The following is a 12,368-nucleotide window of genomic DNA, read 5'->3' as shown; positions in this document are numbered from 1 at the left end:
CGAAGCACAATTAATAGGTCCCGAATTGATTCAACAAGCAGTCGAAAAAGTCAAGGTGATCCGAGACCGATTGTTAACAGCCCACAGTCGCCAAAAGTCTTATGCGGACAACCGCCGACGAGACCTGGAATTCCAGGTTAATGATTGGGTATTTATAAAAGTATTGCCAATGAAAGGGGTGATGTGATTTGGCAAGAAAGGGAAGTTAAGTCCAAGGTACGTTGGACCCTATAAAATTATCCGTAAGGTAGGTCGTGTAGCTTATGAATTGGACTTGCCTTCGGAACTTGAATCAGTTTATCCAGTCTTCCATGTTTCGATGCTCCGCAAGTGTCTTGGAGATCCTACGAAGATTGTTCCAATTGACGACGTTCAAGTGACAGAAAAACTAACCTATGAAGAAGTGCCTATTGCTATCCTCTACAGGCAAGTGCGAAAACTCCGAAACAAAGAGGTGGTTTCAGTTAAAGTCTTGTGGCGAAACAATAACCAGGAAGAAATTACTTGGGAAGCAGAAGAGAATATGAAGTCTAGGTATCCGCATTTATTTCGACCGCCAGGAGAGATCCAAGATGAAGCGCCCGCAATATAAGGTATGTATGTTTATTTTCATGATTTTGGTCGTGTGTGGCCATAGATATGTCATTGTTATGATGTAGCCCTGTGAGGCGATGATATTATGGGCTGTTGTGACAGGTTGATAGTGCCAAATTACAGGGGAAACTCTGGCAAAATTTTCGTAGAATCTAGAGTAACATTCGAGGACGAATGTTCCAAAGGGGGGAAGAATGTTACACCTCGGATATTTTTCCGTGAACGTACAACGAGTAGACCAACGAAGTGTATGAGTGTGCGATGTTGTACTAAGTAGGGAATGAATATTTATGAATTTTGGAAATGAGAAAGTTACAGATCTGCACTTCGACCCAGTTGGTCATAAAATAGAATACGGCCCGTAAAGTAGTTTACGGACCGTAAACTGCCATCGTCCTTCAACATTCCAAAAACATCAACTTTCTGCCAAATGACGAAATGGTTAAATACGACTCAGAATACGGACCGTAAAGTGAAATATGGCCCGTAAACTGTGTCCGTAAATCACCACGTCTCAGCCTGAGTTCCTGGTTTTGATATGCTTAAATACGGTCGTGAAGGACGGACCGTAAACCAGAATACGGTCCGTAAACTGGGTTTACGACCACTGTGCATCCCGACTACCGTTCATAAAAAAATCAGATTTTGTGATTAATATAAGGGACCCTTTTCATTCATTTTCATTTCATTTCTCATCTACACAACTCAAGAGAACTCTAGAACATTCCAAACATTTCATCCACAAGAATTTAAGGGAAATTAGTGGTCAACTACATGAAATCCATGGAACCAAGGGTGTGAAGCTCATCAAAGTTCATCTACACCAAGAAATTGCAAAGGAAGTGAAATAGGGTTTTTGGCATAAAAGAGTGTTGTTGCTCAAGGCTTGTTCCAACACTACCCAAGGTAAGTTTGATGACCTTCTCATGATGATTGAAGCATTAATACATTGAAACACTTGGATTATAGAAGAGTGTAGTAAATGGGTCATAAAATGTGAATAGTGCCATAGTTTAATGATAGTTGGATTGCATTCTGAATGTTGATGAGTTGGGAGTATAAATATGTTATGAATGACGTGTAGACCATGAAATAGGTGTGATGTATGAGAAAATGAGATGATGAGCTAAAACTCATAAATGTGGAGAAATTGGCAAAAAATGGTGGAATGTGGTAAATGTAGATAAATGATGATTGTTGAATAGAATATTGTGAACGTTGTTGAGAGCGTTTGGGAGTTAATATAGAATATGGGAAAAGTATCTAAACAAAGGAAGTGCCGTCCAATTTTCCCTAGGAATAGTAGCGCGTTCTTATAGTCGATTAACTAATGTAAATGCGAATTCTCTTTTGAAGGTAGAAACGCGATATTGAAGGAGAACAAGCGAACGATAGCTTAGTTAAACGTCAAAGGTATGTGAGGCTAGTCCCTTCATTCTAATGGCATGAATTTCATAGCATAATTTTCCTCCTCTTCATGAGTTCCTATATTCCAGAAAGCAAAAAGCCTATATCCATGAATGGTAATATAAGATACGAGATATGATATGATGATCTTAAAATGGCATGATGTTATTTATTGCTCACACTCACCTTATATGCTAGTTCCTTCAAGATGAGGCAGGATGTCGATAATTGATCCATAATGAAATCGGGGGATCACGACCTTACGTCACCCCGATAAAGTAAAGTTGTTCATAAGCCTTATGCATGTATTGTGATAAGTATGTTACGATAAGCATAGTATGATGAGCATGTACGATGATGATTTAACACCGCGCCTAGTTGGCCGAGCAGTCACCGCTAAGGCGGGCAGCTATACGATACACCATGGCCAAATGGCATGGGCAGACACCACTAGTGGGCGGCATGAGATGATACCCCGGACACGGGAGGCCTGGACGCAGGCTAATGTTATGATTTTCACACCGATCCGATATGGACGGGCAGCTTATACATTACTACACCGCACCTATATGGGCCGGCAGCTTATACATTATGCATACATGATATGATGACGAGTATGAGTAAGACAGCATGACTTAATTCTTTTATACATGACAGTCAGATATAGATGTTCCATATTGATATTTCCTTTATGTCATTGTTCTATTTCATTGTTTATGCCTCCCATACTCAGTACAACGTTCGTACTGACGTTCGTTTTCTTTGGACGCTGTGATCATGCCCACAGGTAGACAGGGAGGAGAGCTCGACCCAGACCAGCAGTAGCTGTCAGCCGACTGGAAGCACTCTTTTGTTTGGAGGCGCTTATGACGATTCTTTTGTGTACATTTGTGTATATGTATGTTTGGGCATGACGAGGTCTTGTCCCGTCCTTATATTTAGTACTCCAGTAGAGGCTCGTAGATGCGCAGTGTGGGTTAGATGGTCTCACGAGATGCTATTATATGTATATATTATTTTGACGGCCGAGGGGCAAATGTATATCAAAAAGTGTTTATGTTTCTATGTAAGATATGATTTTTCTACAATTTGAGTGTAAAGCCGATAAAAGACCATTAAAGGAGAAAGTCAAGTAGTAGCACGAGTGGTGCTCGGTGACTAGCCCCGGGTACCCGTCACGGCCCCTAGCTGGGTCGTGACACAAACCGTGGAGGTGCACTAGTCACCGACTGGCCTGAGTGTCTAGAATGTGTATGCCTTGATCCCCCTCTATAATCACTTCCTGCCCCCATAGATCTGGCCCTCTTACTTTGCCTTCTATCGATATCACGATCACCCCTTTGCGAAGGTTGTTTTCCTTTTAAATTCTGGGCATGGGCTTGTATTTGGGAAATATCCATCCCATCTTGCAACGAAGTTGTTAAAAAATCCTTAAATAAATGCGGCCCTAAGACACTCACAAACCGATGTACCCTATATCCCATATCGGCCACCATAGTCGGGGCATATCTAGCCAACGAATTAAACTGAAGGCTATATTCCCGGACACTTATATTTTATTTCTTTAGATTTAAGAACCTAGCCGCTCTAGCTCGGCGGACCTCGGGTGGCAAATAGTGGCGGATGAAAGTATTTACAAATTCTTGCCACGCGGGAGGAGGCGCATTTTCTTTTCTTGATGCTAGACAATTATTGTACCACAATACCGCCACATCTCGGAGTCTATAAGATGCAAACTCCACAGATTCAGTTTCGGAGGCATGAATAATCCTCAATGTTCTCAGCATCTCATCAATAAAACCTTGCGGGTCTTCATCCATCTTTGACCCGAAAAACTCCGGAGGGTTCAAACTCATAAAATCACGGGCCCTGGTACTAGTTGCCCGATCACTTGAACCCACAGTCTGCCGCTGTGCCTGGGCGGCAACTAACTGCGTCAATAAATGGATAGCCTCGGTCATTTGTTCACCCGAAGTAGCCGGTGGGGGAACTGGAGGCATAGGAGCCGGAGCTGAAGCCCCTTCTTGTTCTTCTGTAATAGGTAGGGTGGAAGAAGCATTAAATGGAGCCTAATTATGTGACTCTCCCTCTTCTACATTCATTGGCGGCTCTCTTTCTACCCGCCTTTTCATCGTAGTCGTGCCCTTCTGGGCGGCTGTGGCTTTTCCCTTTGGCGGCATTTCTAAAATTATAGCACATTATTAAGAGGACAAAATCTTATAACGCAGTTCTATCGCATGATCTCTTAAGATGAAAGATGGTCATTTTTGCTAAATGCCCTGTAGCCTCTTGTTTATTAGTGTGGCGCGCAACACACCATAAACAAGACTCTACTAGACACGGCTCATAGACACTTCCTAGGACTTAACTGCTTTGATACCACTTTTGTCACGACCCGACTAGGGGCCGTGACTGGTACCCGGGGCTAACCACCGAGCACCACTCATTCTACTACTCATCATACTCATTAAGCGTTCTTTTATCAAATTCATACTCAAATCATAAAGAAATCATTTTTTGTTTGGAAACATAATTACTTTTATATACATAAGCCCTTCAGCTATCAAAATAATATAAACATATACAATAGTAACATTGTGAGACCATACTACCCACACATGTGTATCTACGAGCCTCTACTAGAGTACTAGACATATGGACGGGACAAGACCCCGTCGGGCCCAAAATACATATACATATATATATATATACACACACACAAAAGAATCAACAAAATAGCACCTCCGGAATAATGGACTGCTCCTGTAAATCTGCTGATAGCCCCTATGGATTTGCACCGTCTCCCTGTCTACCTGTGGGCATGAACACAGCGTCCGAAGAAAACGGACATCAGTACGAATATATTACTGAGTATGTAAGGCATAAACAATAATGATATATCAATGTAACACGGAGACATCGAATAAAGAGTGATCTGTAACTGACTATCACTTAAAACTGAAATAGTGCATGCTAACTTAGTTCATAATCATCAACGTATCATGTATGCATATATGTATAAGTTGCCCGACCATATAGGTACGGTGAGATAATCATTAGCTTGCGTCCAGGCCTCCCGCGTCCGGGGTACCATCTCATGCCGCCCACTAGTGGTGTCTGCCCATGCCATCTAGACATGGTGTATACGCTGCCTGCCTTAGCGGTGTCTGCCCGTCCATATAGGCGCGGTGTAATATCATCAACATGTACTCATCATAATGCATGCATAGAAACTCAAAGACAGCTATACTTTATCGAGGTAACATAAGGTCGTGAACCCCCGATTCCATTATGGAGTATTTATAAGCATTCTGCCTCACCTTGAAGGAAATAGCATATAAGGTGAGTGTATACAATAACAACATCATTAACTTTGTAGGAACATCATATCATGAACTCTAGAATCTTTATACTTAAGCTCATCATCATCATTGTTGGACTCATAATGTATCTCTTATCTCATGTGGCTATTCATGAACATAGACTCTTAGGTTTCCAGGATGTAGGAGATTCATGGAGAAGGAAAAATCATGCCATAGGATTCATTCCTTAGAAAGAAAGGACTAGCCTCACATACCTTTTTCATTTATCTAATCTATCGCTTGCTTGTTCTCCTTCAATACCCATGTTTCTACCTTCAAGAGAATTCGCATTAACATTAGCTAATCGATTACTTAAACGTGCTTACTAAAGCTAAAGAAAATTGGGCAGCATTTCCTTTGTTTATACAACTTTCCCCATATTCCATATCAACTCCCAACATTGATAACGACATTCACAATATCACAAGCAACAATCATCTTTCGCATACATTACCCACATTTCGCAATTTCACTCCAATTTCTCCATAGTCACGGTCATAATTCATTATTGTATTTTCTCACATATAATACTCATTCCATGTTCTAAATATCGTTCATAACATACTTACAATCACAACATATCGATAATCATGACTCAATCCAAGCCTTTACTCAACAATGATACTATTCCCACATTTATGACCCATTTTCTGTATCTTTCTACAATCCACGTTTTTTAACTTTCAACACTTTAAATAACAAGGAATGATCATAAAACTCACCTTAGATAATGGAATAATAAGCCATGAGTGGGAATTCTCTTCTTGCACAAAAACCCTAGTCCACTTCCCTTGGGATTTCTTGGCTTTGATGAACTTTGATATGTTTCATACACTTGATTTTGTGAGTTTGATCAAGTTGATCATCAATTTGTCTTAGGTTATTGTGGATGGAGAGTGGAAAGGATTCTAGAGGATTCTTGAAGTGTGGAGAGTGGAATATGAAATGAAATAAATGGGGGAAAGGTGCTTATATCGTTTTAAAATTTGTCCCGACCAGATTCTACGGACCAACATATGGTCCGTATAATTTATACTGACCGTATGTCTGGCCGTAGATCTGGTCCTGTGACGTATGCTATTCTGGGCTGATTATACGGCCAGACATACGACAAATATAATTTATACGACCAGTATGTTGGGCCGTATAATGCCCAATTCATCCGAACTCGTTCTCGTTGACTCGTTTGATCTCCAATCCTTATGGACCCTTCTTGACACTTGATTAACACCTCAGTACCAATTTAAGGGACATTATCACTCTTCTCCGAAACATATTTAAGCCATCATTAACTTGTCGCTCATAATTCTTACCTGACACGCAACATATCCCTTGCTTTCCTTAACAACCTTTTTCCCTTATGTCAAATGTCTTTGAATCTCGATTAGGTTCGTCAAATGCTATCTTTTACTTATCAAAACATCGTATACATCGTACCCTTCGCTAGCCTATTCGCTGTACGTTAACGGGGACATTTTCCAAGGTGTAACAGATCAATATTGAGATTGGATATAATGGATTAACACAAGGAAAGGATGACCAGATACAATAGCAGGCTGATCAAAGTGTATTGATACAGTAAAAGGAGACTGAAGTTGTTGTAGAAGCTTCCATTGTGGTGGTGAATATTGGAAAAGAAGAGCAGACATAGCAGAAGAATGCATTAAAGGTAATGAAGTTCTGCACAAGGAGGCACTAATGGAGGTGGAAATAGCATCACAACCTCAAATAGCACAAGAGGAGGGTTGACTGAATTTGAAGTGGACCCATCTAATGAGGAAAGATTAGTGGAAGAACAACCTTTGATGGAAAACTATAACTTGGCTTTGATGGATTTGGTCTTGATAGACAATAACTTGAAGGGTCACATTCAGGTCACTTATGTTCTCCTGGAAGGAAGTGAATTGGCAGAAATATCTCAAGATCAACAGGTCACAAAGATAAGGGGAAATTCTCCTATGATGGAATTACATGATCTGGTTTCTCATAATATTGATGAGTTAGATATAAGATCAGATACAGTAGGATGAAAGGCAGAAGATATCAGCTGCTTAAATGATGAAGAAGATATTGCTACTGTATTGGATCATGTTAAAAAAGAAGCAGACCTCTCACCTAAGTCTCAGGTGAAAGGTACAAGAAATGCCAAGAAACAAGTAGGTCAGGAAATCCAACCTGTAAGGGTGATGCCAAAAAAAGGTACTTCTAAATCTAGTTATAAATGCTGATGAAGGCTCTTTTTTGGAATATTAGATTAGTGCGAAGTCAAAAAGCTTTTCATAGAGTGCAGATGTTGCACAGGCACCACAAGTTCTTCCTGATAGCTTTTATGGAACCTTTTCAACATTTGAGACATATTGATCAATATAGAAGGTAAATTGGTATGCAGTATGCCGAGGCTAATTGCAATGGTAAAATATGGTTTTGTGAATGAAAACATTGATGTGGATATTTTGGAGGAAACTGCACAACAAATTACTGTTAAGCTATTTTTCCAGGAATTGCATAAAAATATGGTAGTTACTATGGTGTATGCAAAGTGTGATAAAGAGAAAAGAGTGAATTTATGGGACTGTTTGTGTAATCTATTAGCCACTATGTCAATGCCATGGCTAATAGGTGGTGATTTTAATGTAATTCTGAATGAAGAAGAGAAGATTGGAGGCTTGCCTATTTTCCCTCAGGAAAATGAAGATTTTGCTTCTTGTGTCAATTCCGGTGAGTTGTCTGAGGTTAACTTCAAAGGCAGCCCTTTTACATGGTGGAATGGTAGAACAATTGGAGAATGCATTTTCAAAAGGTTGGATAGGATGCTTTTTAATGATCTGTTTCAATCCTGGTTTGGTCAAATTGAAGTAGATCATCTGTCAAGGACTGGGTCTGATCATGCACCTTTGTTTTTATCTTGTACTGATCAAACTCAGACATTTATTAAAACTTTCAACTTTTTGAAATTTTGGACTGAGCATGCAGATTCAGCTGATGTTTTTCTGGCTTTTAAGCAGAAATTGAAAAGTGTGAAATCTGCTCTATCACAGTAGAGTAAGCATACTTTTGGGGACATTTTCAAACAGCTGAGCATTAGAGAGGAGGTAGTTAGAATCAAAGAAGACTTATTTGAGGAATTCCCTACAGAAGGTAATAAAATGATCCTTCAAAGAGCACAAGCTGAACTGAAGAAATATATGCATTATAAGGAGGAATTTTAGAGATAAAAAGCTGGTTTTGACTGTTTTACAGAATGAGATAGAAATACAATATTCTTCCATAATATAGTGAAGGGCAGAACGAAGAGAACTCAGATCAAAAGAATACAAAACTCTAATGGTACTTGGATTGAATGGACTGACAATCTAGCAGATGAGGCAATTTCCTTTTATCAGAAGCAATTCACTCAAGAGCCTCAACAGGAGGAGTTTTCATTATTGGAGCATATTCAAGAACTGGTGACAGAGGAGGATAATGTTGTATTTTGCAGTATTCCAAGTCTTGAACAAGTCAGGCAAGCAGTATTTGAACTAGCTGGGGATAGTGCAAGTGGCCCTGATGGTTTATCAGGTTTGTTTTACCAGTCATGTTGGGATATAGTTGGTGTTAATGTGCATAAGCTGGTGAAGGCTTACTTTGAGGGTCACACTCTTCCTAAGTCTATAACACACACAAATCTTGTATTGTTGCCTAAGAAGAATGAAGTTGAGACATTTTCTGCTATGAGGCCAATAAGTCTTAGCAACTTCATAAACAAGATAATTTCTAGAGTGTTACATGGCAAGCTTGATCATATTCTTCCTAGGCTCATTTCAACTAATCAGTCTGGTTTTGTTAAAGGAAGAAACATCATTGAAATTGTCTTATTGACTCTGGAAATTGTGTCTGACATCAAATTGAGAGGAAAAACTACAAATGTAGTTTTGAAACTTGATATGACTAAGGCCTATGATAGAGTATCATGGTTATTTTTAACTAAGGTACTCAAGAAGATGGGGTTTGCATAAAAGAGTGTGGATTTAGTATGGAGATTGTTGGCTAATAACGGGTACTCAGTGCTAGTAAATGGTCAACCTCATGGCTTCTTTCACTCAACTAGGGGTGTCAAGGAGGGTGACCCTTTGTCACCTGCTTTGTTCATTTTATCAGCAGAGGTTCTGACAAGTGCCTTGAATTCATTGTTTGAAATATCTGAATCTAAAGGTTATGGGATGCCAAAAGGGAGTGCCAATCTTAACCACTTGGCATATGCAGATGACACCATAATATTTGCCTCAGCAGACAATGATTCACTAAACATGATCATAAAGGTGTTACAGGATTATGAGAAGGTGTCTGGTCAGCTAATTAACAAAAGGAAAAGTTCCTTTTACATGTTTGCTAAAGTTTCACAGAATATTGTAAAAGGGGTGGCAGCAACTACAGGATTTTCAAGTGGTTCTTTTCCTTTTGTGTATTTAGGATGCCCAATTTCTTATGCTAGGAAGAGGAAAATAGATTATTCTGAACTTATTAAAAATGTGAAGGATAAACTGCAAGCTTGGAAAGGGAGGTTGCTATCACTTGGAGGAAAGGTTGTGCTGATATCAAGTGTACTTCAAAGTGTCCCTATACATCTATTATCTCCAGTGAAACCTCCAAAATGTGTTATCAAGGAAATACATCAGATGTTTGCCAAATTCTTCTGGAGTAATAAGGAAGATGTCAAATCTAGGCATTGGTCTGCATGGCTTACTATGTGTTTTCCTAAGGAGGAGGGTGGTTTGGGCTTCAAATCCTTGTTTGATGTGTCAAAGGCATTATGTGCTAAATTATGGTGGAATTTTAGAACCTCAATATCACTATGGGCCAATTACCTATGGAACAAATATTGCAAGAACCAATATCCTCAGTATGTCCAATGGAAGGGAGGTACACAGGTTTGGAAGATGATGTTAGAAGCAAGAGATAGTATAGAACAGGAAATATGGTGGGAAACCAAGAGTGGAACTGCTAATGTCTGGTTTGACAACTGGACAAAATTAGGAGCCTTGTACTATACATTACCTGATCAAGTCATTGATGAAAGTGTGGAAGATGTATCTGAAATTCTAGATGGAAATGATTGGAATTTCAATAAGCTACAACAACTACTACCAAGTGAAATTGTTAATCATATTCAAGAGGAGCTTCTGATGAAGGAAAGTTCAACTTTGTGGGACAAGGCATGGTGGATGATGACTAGCTCTGGGAAGTTTAACATTTCAAGTGCCTGGAATCTGCTTAGACAAAAAGGCCATATCTCTACAGTGTATAAACAGATATGAATAAATGGGGTCCCTTTCAAGATATCCTTTTTCTTATGAAGATTAAGAAAGTTTAAGCTACCTGCTGATGAAGTGCTAGCTAGCATTGGAAGAAATGTAGTATCTAGGTGCTGTTGCTGCAGGAATCCACAGCAAGAAACCATTGATCATTTATTTCTGAATGGTGAAGTTGCATAATATATTTGGAAGGTTTTTAGCAGTACTGCTGGTATAGAAATGAATTGCTCTCAGGTGAAACAATTAGTGCAAATATGGTGGAATACTAATTGTCATTATAAGCTGAAACCTATCATTAAAGCAGTACCTGGAATGACCATGTGGCAAATATGGAAATGGAGAAACACAAAGCTTCATGGAGGCTCAATGTCTAGGCATAGGGTGATCCATGAAATTTCTCAGAACACTTGCTATGCAAAGTAAAGTATCCAGTTTGGCAGAACATCCCTCATAAGTGGCCTGATATTATTGATTACTTTGAATAGTTTAGACCAAGCCTAAAGTGTACAACTGTGGCATGGAGAGTGGCTATAAGTGGTTGGTATAAGTGCAACAGTGATAGTGCCTCAAGAGGAAATCCAGGTCCTAGTTCAGTGGCATTTTGCATTAGAGATGATAATGGAGATCTGGTATATGCAGCAACTCAAAAGATTACAGATGGGAATAACTTAGTTGTTGAAGCTGTGGCCATCAAGCAAGGAATTAATTATTGTATGGATCATCAAATGTATCCTTTATTGGTGGAAACTGACTCCTTAGCCATGAAGATGTTCATTAGAGGAACATGGGAAGTTCCATGGTGTATTAGTATGATCTTAAAGGACATCAACAGATTGATAAGAGGGCAGACTGTTAAAGTGGATCACATATATAGGGAGGGAAACTGCCTGGCAGATTTTTTAGCTAACTATGTTTTTGATTTTCCAGGTACACAACAATTTAACACTTTTCAGGAGCTACCTTCTATTGCTAGGAAACTATTAAACATTGATAAGGCTCAGATTCCAAATCTGAGAATCAGATATGCATCAAACACTAGAGTTTCAAGCAACTGATTTCCTAAATGCTTATAAACTGTTTTCCTTAGCATGTGTATGATGGAAGGCTTTGGGACAGTTGTTACTGCATCTAGTCTAGCTGTTTAAGAAGTTCAGGATGGGTGCTATTAGTGTGCATGCATGCTCATCCCCATGCTAGATAACTTAAACAGATGAGGCTAAATGCAGCTTATATACCAAAGACAGCACACATTGGATATATTCTTTTGCATTTGCAGCAGGAAATTACAGGAAGTGAGGCTACAAACCTGCAATCTGAAGAAAATTCAAGTGATTTGAATCCATTTCATCTGGTGAGAGCTTGGATATGAGATAGATGGATGCAAGACAAGACTACAGGAATTCTAGCTTTGTTTTATGTATAGTTTGTTGTTGCATATTTGCTTTCTTGTTATTTTCTAACTAGTTTTTTGGCTAGTTCTATACAGACGTTTTTTTCTTTTTCAATAAATATCCACCTTTTTGTGGTTTTCATTAAAAAAACAAAAAATCACCATCATCATCATCATCATCACTATTACCATCATCATCATTATCATCATCACTATGAAGAGCTTTTACCAAAAGAATTTCAAGAATATTGGAAGTCATGAACTTCTAACATCTCTAGGAATATGACATTGCGAATATCTTAGATGGCATCTCTAGAATTGAGC

At 39.1% G+C, this 12,368-nt stretch overlaps 1 protein-coding gene across 1 annotated transcript; it reads left to right on the top strand.

The window, feature by feature from the left end:
* Positions 1-7,771: 7,771 nt before the first annotated feature.
* On the top strand, positions 7,772-11,709 carry LOC132639368 (uncharacterized). Its single transcript, XM_060355820.1, has 6 exons — positions 7,772-8,400; positions 8,614-9,348; positions 9,451-10,641; positions 10,699-10,753; positions 10,847-11,035; positions 11,140-11,709. The coding sequence occupies exons 1-6, from the start codon at positions 7,772-7,774 to the stop codon at positions 11,707-11,709; spliced, it is 3,369 nt and encodes a 1,122-aa protein (XP_060211803.1).
* The last annotated feature ends 659 nt before the right edge of the window (positions 11,710-12,368 follow it).

The sequence above is a fragment of the Lycium barbarum genome, chromosome 5, assembly GCF_019175385.1.
Source record: "Lycium barbarum isolate Lr01 chromosome 5, ASM1917538v2, whole genome shotgun sequence".
NCBI lineage: Eukaryota > Viridiplantae > Streptophyta > Magnoliopsida > Solanales > Solanaceae > Lycium > Lycium barbarum.
The sequence above is the reverse complement of the archived record's forward strand: the minus strand, read 5'-3'. Positions and strand labels throughout refer to the sequence as shown.

Coding starts and splice junctions, on each gene's coding strand:
- LOC132639368 (XM_060355820.1), top strand. CDS start 7,772: ATGGTAAAATATGGTTTTGTGAATGAAAACATTGATGTGGATATTTTG. Junction 9,349..9,450: donor AAGGTACTCAAGAAGATGGG/GTTTGCATAAAA, acceptor TCACTCAACTAG/GGGTGTCAAGGAGGGTGACC. Junction 10,642..10,698: donor AAAGGCCATATCTCTACAGT/GTATAAACAGAT, acceptor TTTCTTATGAAG/ATTAAGAAAGTTTAAGCTAC.